The 12,397-nt window shown below is 52.0% G+C and overlaps 1 protein-coding gene across 1 annotated transcript; it reads left to right on the top strand.

Annotated features, from left to right (window-relative positions):
• The first annotated feature begins 6,590 nt into the window (after positions 1–6,590).
• ATP5PO (ATP synthase peripheral stalk subunit OSCP) lies at positions 6,591–9,215 on the top strand. Its single transcript, XM_014893007.2, has 7 exons — positions 6,591–6,670; positions 6,820–6,870; positions 7,151–7,261; positions 7,787–7,916; positions 8,036–8,148; positions 8,642–8,728; positions 9,034–9,215. The coding sequence occupies exons 1-7, from the start codon at positions 6,641–6,643 to the stop codon at positions 9,145–9,147; spliced, it is 636 nt and encodes a 211-aa protein (XP_014748493.1). The 5' UTR covers positions 6,591–6,640; the 3' UTR covers positions 9,148–9,215.
• Positions 9,216–12,397: the final 3,182 nt, after the last annotated feature.

Here is a 12,397-nt window from a genome sequence, read left to right as displayed (position 1 = left end):
GGAGAACAAAACACCCAAAATGTTCCTAAAGGATATTAAAAAAAGAATGAACAAAGCAGCTTGTTATGCAAATGTCCTTTGGGGACTGCAATCCCTGTCTGTGACTTTCCCAACCTTGCCCTCATTCCCTCTCTGCACTTGCAGGGATCACCCTCGGGCTCTGCACGGGAAACTTCACCAGAGGTGATTTTCTGCCCTGCTTTGGCTTCCCTTTTCTGCCATTCCTCAAAAATCCAAAAACCAGGAATTATCATCTCTGAGCACTGGCCTGTGCCAGCAATCCAGGATCACCAGGGTGGGAAGAGCCCCTCAGGATCAGCCAGTGCCACCCCAGTGCCACCAGCATCCCCCAAACCCTGTCCCCAAGGGCCACATCCAGACTGCTCTGGGACAATTCCAGTGACTCCAAACTTCCCTGACCACTCTGGGAGGGGGAAAAAAAAAGTTCCAGTGCTCTACAGAAACCTGAACAGCGACTCTCAAATATTCCTATCTTGCAACACTCCAGAGAACAGCCAGGAAAAGATCCACCAAAGGAATTCGGGTGATGATTTTTTGTTCAGTTTGCCAGGAACTATTTGAAAAACCCCTCTTTGCCCCAGCACTGCTTTCAGCACTTTCCCAACCCTTTCCCAAAATTCTGAGCATCTCAAAATGTCTCGAGGATGTAACAATAAATGCTGACCCACCAGGGTTATGCCATCGACCCCAACAAGGGGAACTTTCACAGGTTCCTCCCTGCTCCATAAATCCCCCAAATCTGCAGCAGTCAGTGAGAGCAGCTTTGCCATAAAAGATGAAGCCACAGAGAAGATGCTCACACACGTTGTGAACAAGAGTCAGAAGACGTCCTGAGTTAATTTGTCATTGCTGTGGGGTAAGAACTCCTAAAACTATTTTTGTCTGTGGTTAGTCTTTAATTTCTCATGCTGACCCAAATGAGGGGAAACACCATCTTTATTTTTTCAAGCCCCACGTCCACCAAACTTCTCCTTATTTGTATGAGGCCTTTTTAAAAATTCACTACAAGAGCAACTGGCTCAGTTTCGTCCCAGCTTTCTGTTTCACGTTTATGGATTTGCTGTTCAAACAGGCAAATCCATGAAATTCATTTCACAGGACATTGACCAAAGGGAATGTGGAATAATGTTCTTTGGGTTTTGACATATGATCAAGTGCAAGTTTGCTATGAGGAAAGAGGACAAACAACAGCCTTGAAATGGGTAAAGCTCTCCACAATAACCTGGTTAATGCACAAATAAAGTTATTTTATTAGTGTTGGCTTCCCTCTTGTGGCAATGAACAAACTGGAGCCCTAATATCTAACCAGGCCTGCTGCTCCTCCTCTGCTTTATTTCCTCCAGAGCCACTTGCACATTTCCATAATTTGAGTGACATTTCTGAATTTACAATGATTTTTTCCCCCTGCAGTGTGTGTGAGAAGGTACCACTGCTATTAATAAACCGTGTTTCATCAACAGAATTGAGAGCTATTTATAAAGGATGCTGGTATCTTGCTTTTTTTTTTGCAGATGGGGGAACTGAGGTGTGGAATAATTAGAAGCCAATCAGCAGGTCCAAAGCAGAGTTGAAAATAGATCCCAAATCTCCTGAGCCTCAGGGCCACGTCCTGACTGCTCCCCTGCCAAGGTGGGAGATGGTGACACTCAGCTCTTGGTACCACCTTACCCACAAACTCAGAGTTTCCCAAAACAGTTCTTTTTACCTTTGATATTTCATGGCCAGCTTCATAAGACAAATCAATCAATCAATCAAATAATCTCTAAGACAATCCAAGTGGACCCACATCCCCTCTCCTAGTTAAAGATTTGCAGTCAGTGTTTATTCTCCCAGCTCACCCTTTAATTCATTTTTTTTTTTCAGGTGGTCTACAGCACCTTAAAAGAATTTAGATTATTTTTTGAAGTCTACAAGCACGTGGTTATGAGTTTCTCCCCCTCTTACAACGGTTGCATGGAAAATAAATGCAACCACCACGAGCTCTCCGGAAGCATCACAAAATAATAATGATGAATCTTTTTCCTATTAAACAACACTAACCTGAAACCTCCCTTTTAGGACAGGAAAATGTGGTTTTAGGTGCTTGATTTTGCAGATCAAGGGCTTTTAGAAAAGTGTTGTGATGCTGAGGGCAGAGAGCTCACTCACCCAACTCGTTTAACATTGCCCCGGTTTGGAATTCCCCTCACCATTTTTGTGGGTTTTCAATCATTCTTTCCGGTTTGGAGGGGACAAAAAAAAAAATGTTTTCTGTCCCCTGCCACTGAGTGAAAAACCCTTTTTTTTTTTTTTTAATGGGAAAATGAGTCAAGTTGTGCCTGAGCAGGGAGATTTTGGAGGGTGGGCACAGGCTCCATCCCCAGGGAATTCTTGATTTTTACCTGCCCAAGCAGAACTGCTTGTGGAGCAGAGATGTGGAAAACACTCACCTGGACTGGATCCAGCACCAGCTGTGCCTCTGGAGCCCTTGGGAAAGAGGAAAAAAAACCCCAACAAACCCCAACAAACCCCTCCAGGAGCTGCAGGAACAAGCCCATGGTTGTGATGGGGGTGAGTTCAGCCCTGACTTTTTGGGGCCAGGTTCTTGGGGATGAACTGGAGCACCAGGAGAGGAAAACTGTTGGATCCCAGAAACCTGGGATATCTGAGCTTTCTGTGCTTTCTGACCCCCAGGAGAGCACTGCTTTTGACTTGAGGCCTTGGAGAAAGCTTCCAAATTTGGGTGATGGAGTTAAAATCACGAGGGTGTCGTTAAATAGAAATGTGTGATTTCACACGGTGAAGGGTTTTAAAATTGAGGTTTTTATAATAACAGCAATAGGTATGGGACAAGATGGAGGATTTTGGGTATTGTACTCCTCCACTGCTGGTAAACACCAGAAGTTTTTCCAGGGGAGCTGCTCAGGAAGTTGTTTCCAGCTACACCCTGGCTCCTGTGGGATTTGCAGGTGCCCAGTGCCAGGCTCAGGCAGAGCTGGGTGCAATTATTGAATAACAGATGGGGAACAGCAGAGCTCGGGTTTCAGGGGAGGGAGAGAAACACTCGGTGTTTTCAGCACTGCTTCCCAACCTGGGGTGGGGAGTTTGATCATGAGAGGGGTTTGGGGGTGGTTTTTGGTTTTTTTTCCAAAGCCCTGACCTGGTGGAGGGTTTTTTGTGACACTGACCTGCTGCTCTGTCCCCACTGTGGGTTGTTCAAAATCTCCTCTTTCCATCTCTCTGTGTCGTTTGTGGGGTTGGATAAGCCTTGCTCCAGTTTTTAGGGCACCTCCCGAAGCAGGGCTCTGAGAATTGTCACTTTCTTTCTGGAGGTTTCTCAGAGAAAGGAAAATAAAACACACTTTGCATGAGTTCAGTTGTGGTCTGACTCAGCCACAAAAAGTGATGTTTTTTTCTATCCCCACATGACTAAAAAGAACAGGTCACAACCCTACAACTACTAAAGGGGCAGACCCACAGGGGAATGTTCTTCCAGGTGTTTCTCCTGACCTTGCAGATGTTCAAGTGCCCATTAAGTGACCAAACTGAAACCAGGGACACAGGGAAGTGACAAAGGGGCAATATGGGGAATTTAATTGCTTTGTAGAAGGAAAAAACTCCTAAAACTTCCCATCCATGACAATGGAGGACTCCATTCTTGTGACAGATATCTAAATACAAGGACAGGTTTTATTCAGGCCTAAATTTTCCTTCCAGTGTAAGGCATCATGGTACAAACTGTTTATCATCTGGGGGATGTTATTTGTCCAAAATTAACTTGTGAAAGATGCTCTGATTTTAACTTTGAAGGCATTATCAGGCTTTGACCCAGTCCCCTGTTCAGTAAAGTGCCCTCAGCACCCAGTGACTCCCTGGCCTCAAACAGTCGGATTTTGTGTCTATTAAAATGCTGCAAGATCATAGAGTGTTCTGGAATAACATGAAAATAATTTGGGATATGAAATCACACTTGAAATAAACCCATTTGAGAACTTCAGTGCAAGCACATTATCAGGGCAAAAAAAAAAAAAAAAAAAGCCAAACCTGATTTTTATTAAAGAAAGGCAAATATTTTTGTACATTTTAACATGATTTTCTCAGTAGTGTAGTTATTAAAGTTATTGAAAAGCACAGTGATAGAATCACAGCAGGGTTTGGGTTGGGAGGGACCCCAAATCCCACCCAGTGCCACCCCTGCCATGGCAGGGACACCTCCCACTGTCCCAGTGTCCAACCTGGCCTTGGGCACTGCCAGGGATCCAGGGGCAGCCACAGCTTCCCAATATCCCATCAAATCCTACTCTGAAGCCATTCCCTGTGTGCTGTCCCTCCATGCCTTGTCCCCAGTCCCTCTCCAGCTCTCCTGGAAGGGGCTTTGAGCTCTCCCTGGAATCTTCTCTTCTCCAGGCTGAACATTCCCAGCTCTCCCAGTCTGTCCAGTTGTGTCTCAGCTGTGTCAGGCTCAAACCTGTCCTTGTGCCTTAGAATTTCACCCCAAAATGCAGCCAGGGAGAGAGGAGGGAATTAAATCCTGAGAGCCAAAATAAATAAATCCTGTTGGAGCCACTGCCTTATTCCCAGTGGGACACTGAGCCACGTTTTCTAAAGAGCCTCACTCGAACTCTGTCCTGACACGATCCCAGCACTCAGAATGCTGCAGCAAGAGCAGCACCTAGTGTTTGGATCCTGCAGAATTCCTGCAGCCAGCCATCATCCATCACCTATCCATCATCCATCCATCATCCATCCATCATCCATCCATCATCCATCCATCATCCATCCATCATCCATCCATCATCCATCCATCATTCATCATCCCTCCATCATCCATCCATCCATCATCCATCCATCCATCAATCCATCATCCATCCATCATCCATCCATCATCCATCCATCATCCATCCATCATCCATCCATCATCCATCCATCATCCATCCATCATCCATCATCCATCCATCATCCATCCATCATCCATCCATCATCCATCCATCCATCATCCATCATCCATCCATCCTCCATCCATCATCCATCATCCATCCATCCATCATCCATCCATCATCCATCATCCATCCATCATCCATCCATCATCCATCATCCATCCATCATCCATCCATCCATCCATCATCCATCATCCATCATCCATCATCCATCATCCATCCATCCATCCATCATCCATCCATCATCCATCCATCCATCCATCATCCATCATCCATCCATCCATCCATCAATCATCCATCCATCATCCATCCATCATCCATCCATCATCCATCAATCATCCATCATCCATCCCCTCCTGGCTCCATATCTCCATGGAAGCCAGAGCTCCAGCCCTGCACCGTGCTGGCAAGAATGACTCCAGTGCCAGCTCTGTGAGGGAAAAAAAATTGAATAATTATGGATAGGAAGATTTGAAGCATTCCAGATAATTCAGGGACCCCAGAATGCTGCTCAAGGTCAGCAAGGAGAGGGACAGATCTGCCTGCCTTGTCCCACCTGGAAGATCCTTTAGATAAGGAAGGGTTGGGATGGAGTTTAGCCATGGGGAGGAAATGAATCCGGCCTTTTGGAGGTTTCTGTGGGGGAAGCACAGCTGATATTGAGTCGGAAGAACTCGTGGGATGCTCCACAATGCTCCTCCTGAATGGAGGGATAGGTGGGGCTGAGGCAGGTGCAGCCCCTGGAAATTCATGGAGGAGCTGAGATCCACCTGCAGCCTCTGGAGGAACTGAGATCCACCTGTAACCCTTGGATATCCATGGAGGAGCTGAGATCCACCTGTAATCCCTGGAGATCCATGGAGGAGCTGAGATCCACCTGTAATCCCTGGAAATCTATGCTGGAGCTGAGATCCCCCTGCAGCCCCAGAGGAGTCCATGCTGGAGCAGGGAATGCACAAACCAAGGTGTGATCCCGTGGGAATTCCACCCTGGAGCAGCTCCTGGCAGGGATCTGAGGCGCTGTGGAGAGAGGAGCCCACACTAGAGCGGGTTTGCTGGGAGGACTTGGGGTCCCATGGGAAAAGGGATTCACACAGGAGCAGGACCTGCAGGGACACTACAGGGACACTGAGGAGCACGGGGACGCTGGGGACGGACACAGGGACAACACAGGGACACCATGGGCATGGGGACACTGTGGGTACAGGGATACCATAGGGATACCACAGGGACACCAGGTACAGGAACACCATAGAGACATTAGTGGCACAAGGGCACCACAGGGATACCACAGGGACACCGCAGGGACATTGAAGGGACACCACAGGGACACCACAGGGACATTGGTGGCACAGGGACACCACAGGGACAACGGTGGCACAGGGACATCGTGAGTACAGGGACATTGGTGGCACAGGGACACCATAGGGACACAGGGACCCTACAAGGACACCAGAAGGACACCGTGGGTACAGGGACAGTGATGGCACAGGGACACCGCAGGGACACTGGTGGCACAGGGAGCTCGGGGGGACTGCGCTGCCCCAATGACCCGGCAGGGGGCGCACGGCTCGAAGGCGCCCCCCGCAGAACTACAACTCCCAGCGTGCCCCGCGGCAGGAGCGGCCTCTAACGGCGCCGGGGTGGGCGTGGCCCCGACGCGCCTGCGCAGTGCGCGGTGACCCTGGGGGCAGCCGGGAAAGATGGCGGCAGCAGCAGGGCTGGTCTTGAAGGTGAAATTGGGGGGCGGCGGGGCCTGGGCGGCTTTTGAGGGGGGCAGCGCCGTCTGCCGCCCTCCAACCCCGCGCGGGAAGTCTTCCCCTTCCTCTCGATCCTCTAGAGCTGCACCGACCCCGCCATTCTCCCCCTTATTCCCCCCCAGGTGCGGCAGCTGAGTACGACGGCGGCGAGACCGGTGTCCAAGCTGGTCAAGGTGAGGGGGCAGGGGCATTGTCAAAGGGACGGGAGGGAGAGAGAGTCTCCATGCTGGGGAAGATAAGGGGGCAGGGATTGGCCTGAAGGGGTGAGGAGGTCAAGGGGGGGTGTCCAGACTGGTCAGGGTGAGAGGGCGGAGGGTTGTGAGGGGCTCAAGGAGGGTCACAGTGCGGGGAGGGTGCAGGGGTGGCTCCCGGCTGGCCAAGGCGAGGGGCTGGGGGTCTCTCCCCGGGTCTCTCCCCGAATCCCCCGCTCAGCGCCCGCCCTTGCTCCCGCAGCCGCCCATCCAGGTGTACGGGCTGGAAGGGCGCTATGCCACCGCTCTCTACTCGGCGGCCAGCAAGCAGAAGAAGCTGGAGCAGGTGGAGAAGGAGCTGACCCGGGTGTGGGTAAGGTGTTCCACAGCCAGGGCTCCTGGGGCTGGGAGCAGGGGGGGTTCCCTGCTGCTCCTCAGTAGGGAGGGGGCTGGGCTCCTGTCACCTGTGAGACTCCCAGCCTGTTGGCACCTGTACTGCTTGCCTGTGGCCCTGGTGTTTAAATGGGATATTGGGAAGGAATTGTTGCCTGGGAGGGTGGAGAGGCCCTGGCATAGGTTACTCAGAGAAGCTGTGGCTGCTCCACCCCTGGAAGTGTCCAAAGCCAGGTTGGATAGAACTTGGAGCAATCTGGGATAGTGGAAGGTGTCCCTGGCCATGGTAGGGAGTGGGACTAAGTCCATCCAATCTTTAAGGTCCCTTCCAACCCAAACCATTCCCTGATTCTCTAGCTGGAGCTGCCATTTCACTTCCCATCAACTCCAGAGCTCTTTGTTCTCATTCCAGGAATGCTCTTATTGCCCACCTTGGCTGCTCCAGGTGGGTCTTGTGATGCCAGAAAAATCCCTTTGTTTATCACATCCTTGTGTATTCCCTCAGAGCCTCCTTAAGGACCCCAAACTGTCCAGTGTGGTGATGAACCCTCACACCAAGAACTCAGTGAAACAAAAAGCTGTGAATGATGCCCTGGCAAGAGAGAAGATGTCTCCAATCACTGTCAACCTGATGAGTGAGTGACCTCTGGGCTTCAGGAGAACATGCCAGCAGTGCCATCCATTGGAATTGCTGCTGGTTGCTGGGGCTGTGCCTCTGGTGTGCTTTAACCCTTTGATTGTGGCTGTTGTGCAGATCTGCTGGCTGAGAACGGGCGCCTGCGTTACACCCCGGGCATCGTCTCTGCCTTCGGGAAGATCATGAGCGCCTTCCGAGGGGAGGTGGTGTGCACAGTCACCACGGCTCAGGTGGGCTGGGGAGCTCTGCATCAAGAGAGGTGGGAGTGGGAGAAAAGAAAAACCTCTCCTGGTTAATGCTGTGCTCTGTGATTGAAGTGTGACAGCGGTGAGGACGTGTCTGCCAAGCTGAACAAATTGCTGCAGAGCAGGGGTTGACATCCAGGAGTTCCTGGTCCAAAATGAAAATTCTTCATCCCACTGCAGCTCAACAGCTCAAACAGCAGTTTGATTTCCTGTGTGTGAGCCCTAACAAAAGTCAGGCTGGTCTGCACATAGAGATGCACCTGTTCTTCTTTCAAACAGGTGGATGTTTGGTAAAATCAGGAGGGCACAAAGTGGGTGTTGTTCCTGTGCTGTCCTTGGGTTATCCCTGTTCCAGGATGCTGCCTTCCTGGTGGAAATGTGTCTTCAAAGCGACCTGAGGAGAAAATTTGGGTTCTTACTATATCATTTGAGTATTTTTAAGTCCTTCATTTTCCTTCTCTTCTGCTCTTTTTTTCAGCCCTTGGATGAGGCCAACCTCACTGAACTGAAAAGTGCACTGAATGCGTTCTTGGCCAAAGGAGAAGTGTTGAAGCTGGAGACTAAGGTCTGGATTTTTGACTTAGAAATAAATATCACTACGTTCATATTAAGGGTTTCTGTGTCTCTGATTTTTACAAAAACAAAAGATTTTATTGAATCCAGTTGCTTTGTTACATAGTTCTGTGATTTCTTGTAGACATGATGATGTTTTAATTTCTAAAATCTTCACTTTGGAATGCAATGACCACAAAGTTATCTCAAAAAAGGCCCTTTGAAAGGGTTTTTTTTTGACAGTGTAAATCTTGTATCTATGGTAACAAGGTAACAAACTTTTCCTAATTGACTTTCTGATCGATTTTCCTTCCTTAGACTGATCCATCGATCCTTGGGGGCATGATTGTCAATATTGGGGAGAAGTACGTGGACATGTCAACAAGGTCCAAGATCCAGAAACTCACCAGAATCATGAGAGAGACTGTCTAGAGAGCTGTCCTGGTTGTTCCCAGGGAGACCTGTCATGTGGAAACAATAAAATTCTTTCTTCCTGTGGAGATGCTGCTGAGTGTTTTTGGTTGGGGAAGCACAGCCCTGAGGGAGGAAGATGTTGAAGCTGTCCTGAGTTTCTGTAGCTGTGGCTGAACATTCATGGCATGGCTTGAAAATGTGGCTCACCCTGACTGCTGGGCAAGATTGCTGGGAAGGACATGGAAAGAGCCCTGAGTGAGCTGATAAACAGGGTCAGTGCCTGTGGAGGGTCTGCCAGGCTCCCCAGAAAACTCTGGCGCTTGCTCTGTACTGCCCAGTCCAAGGGAAGGGCTGACAGGAAATGGCCTGAAGTGGCACCAGGGGAAGTTCAGAACACAGATTAGAAAATCAGTCTCCAGAAGAGTGGTCAGGCCTTGGGATGAGCTGCCCAGGGAGGTTTGGAGTCACTGTCTGTGGGAGTGGTCAGGAGGAGTTGGGATGATGATGATGGCACTGGATGATCCTGAAGGTCTCTTCCAACCTTGATGAATCTGTGATGCACATGAGTGTTTGGGATGGGATGTTCACCCATTTCTTCTGTCCACAAGGACAACCAAGTGTCTCCCCCCTCCCTTGCCCAATGCCCAACAGCAGAGAGTCCCTAGGGCAGCGTTCCTGTCTGTGGGAGCAGCAGGAGGGAAGTTTGAGCACTTCTGCAGCCTTGAGAGAGGGGAACACAGGAATTCTCCTTCCTTTCTTTCTTTTCCACACCAAAGGAGACTCGTGCAATGGGAAAAGGAATTGTTCTTGGTGGAGCTGCCCTGCAGGGCTCCAGCCCAGAGCAGAGGCCTGGGGAAGAGGGACAGTGAGATACACCAAGAGGTGCTCAAATGGGAGCAATGTGTCACAGCACAAGGGGTGTCCCAGTGGGAAACAGAGGTGCGAGGGTAGCAGGAGCTGGGGTGGGAAGAACAAGAGATCCCATGAGCTGTCCTTGCAGAGAGATATGAGTGTCCCAGAGGATTCCCCAGACAGCTCCAAGAGCTGTCCCAGAGGGAAGGTGAGAGGTACCAACAACTCACCAGTCACCAGTTACCACAAACTCTCCCACTGGGAAGAATACACAGAGCAAGATCTGTCCCAGGGAGAAGTCAGCACCTCCCAAAACCCCTCAGACTGGGAAGAACACATCGAGCAAGGGCTGTCCCAAGGAGATGTCATCAGCTATGAGGAAGTTTCTGACTGGGAAGAACCCATTGGCCAAATTGTGACAGGAGGGAATGGCAGCAGAAGCTCAGGACGCTCCAGCTGGGAAGATGACAGCGACAAGGAGCTCATGCACGAGGACTGGGAAGATGAGACCAAGCACAGCATCGGGAGCAAGTCCTGCCTAGAGGATGATGTGAGCGTCCTGGAGCTGCCCCCAGAGGACAAAGACCTAAAAGTTTTTGCAGCAGATGGGCTCCCAGTGCCCGTCCCTCGTGAGGCCTGGGTTGAGGGCCCGGCCCTGCAGCCAAGGGCTGGTGCCTGCCCCGCACACCCCCCCAGGCCCTGGCCTGCCCAGCTGGGAGCCCAGGCCCTCTGCAGACAGTGACAAAATTGCAGATGAAAGATTTTTTTAAAGTGTAAGTTTTTTTTTTAATTAAATCTTTTGTCAGTAGAGATGTTTCTCTAATAACCTCTATATGCCTTTTCACCCACATGGAAGGATCCATAATTATTTTTTTTCATTCTTTATTATCCTTTTGAACACCAGATACAACAGCCTAGTGGCATTGAAAGTAGTTGCCATATGCCAAACAGCCCAAAACACTCCTTTATTTATTCCAAAGAGACTGAACCTCGTGTGTATCATGTCCCATGGCAAAACACCGGTCCCGGTATCTGCCGAGGGCATTTGTCCTGGGGGCAGCCGTGTGCCAATGCTGCCGAGCCCAGCCCTTGGGGCCGCTGTGCGAGTGCATTGGGAAGGGCACGGGCACCATTTCAGCGCCGTGTGTCTTTGTGCTTCATGTTTGTGCTGCCCGTGCGGGCGGAGCGGGGCTGGCGGGAGCCGCGCTCCCCTCAGAGCCCCTGAGGGCGGCAGCAATGGCGGCGCCGCTCCCTCAGCGCCCGGGCCCGGCCCCGGCGGGCGGGGAGCCCTCGGCAGCGCCCTGGGGGCAGCAGGGACCGAGCCCCGGCCCCGGGCTCTGTGCCCGTGGCGCCGCAGGGACACAGAGGGGACACCTGCAAGAGCGGCTGCGATGCTCGGCCATTGCCCCGAGCCGGCTGCAGCAGCCGCCCCTGGCCTGGTGGAAGCGCACGAGGCTCTCGTGGTGCCCCTGGTGCAGCTTGGCCAGGGGCCCGTGCATGGCCCCGGCCTCGCGTGGTGCCCCTGCCCCGCTCAGCTTCCCGTGCCCTGCAAAGGCGCCCAGGCTGCGCTCGCTGCCCCTGGCTGGCACTGCTAAAGGCAGGGACGAGCCCCGGTGCCCGGGCACAGCCCTGAGGGACAGCCCTGCTCCCCGGCCTCCCGCGGCACTGCAGCCGCTGCCCACAAGTCCCTGGCACGTCCCTGTGCCAATTGCTCGTGCCCTGGGCAGCGCAGCCTGCAAACGCAGGGCTCTGCAGTGTGGGGCTGGGGCTGTCGTGTGGCAGCGTGGCCAAAGCCTCTCAGGGCTCTGGGCACAGCAGGGGCCACAAGGCCACAAAGTCCGGGGGCTGCTCCGTGCCAGTTCCTGTCTGCTCCACTCTTGCTGGGGTGCCGGGGGTGGCTCTTTGTGACGCGGGCACTTCGTGTCAGAGCCCTTTGTGATGTGGGCCATGGTGGTGGCCAGAGACCCTTGTGACATCAGGGAGCCCCACCCTGGCTCTGGGTGTTTAAGGGGTGCAGAGCCCTGGAGTGCTCAGTCCCAGGAGAGCCACTCTGTGAAGAGGGAGCAGCTCCCTGAATCCGTCTAGGATTGAGGACAGTGGACAGTATTGAAAATATGGAGAAGAGCCCCAACTCCCAGGCCACCCAAGGCTCACTGCTGGGCCTGCGGAAGAGGCAAAGCGAGAGGGATGACTCGGGAAGCAGAGGCCAGAGGATGGAGAGGACGAGAATCTTTGCCCTGCCAAGGAAACCATCTCCATTCCCCGCCTCCTCCTCATCCCGTACCTGCTCACAGACACCCATCAAGCTGCCTCCAGTGCACCTCGGGCAGCCAAAGGTGGGACTCAAAAGTCCTCAGCCCCTCAAGCTCCCACAGGTGAAGCTCAGGCAGCCACAGGCAGCGCCGCAGGGCAGCCG

This window comes from Sturnus vulgaris, chromosome 2 (genome assembly GCF_052056855.1).
Source record: "Sturnus vulgaris isolate bStuVul1 chromosome 2, bStuVul1.hap1, whole genome shotgun sequence".
Lineage (NCBI taxonomy): Eukaryota > Metazoa > Chordata > Aves > Passeriformes > Sturnidae > Sturnus > Sturnus vulgaris.
The sequence above is the reverse complement of the archived record's forward strand: the minus strand, read 5'-3'. Positions and strand labels throughout refer to the sequence as shown.

Bases quoted from the DNA above. Each gene is read 5' to 3' on its own strand.
- ATP5PO (XM_014893007.2), top strand. From the start codon at position 6,641: ATGGCGGCAGCAGCAGGGCTGGTCTTGAAG. The intron at 7,262-7,786 runs GTAAGGTGTTCC...GTATTCCCTCAG, and splicing joins AGGAGCTGACCCGGGTGTGG to AGCCTCCTTAAGGACCCCAA. The intron at 7,917-8,035 runs GTGAGTGACCTC...GCTGTTGTGCAG, and splicing joins AATCACTGTCAACCTGATGA to ATCTGCTGGCTGAGAACGGG.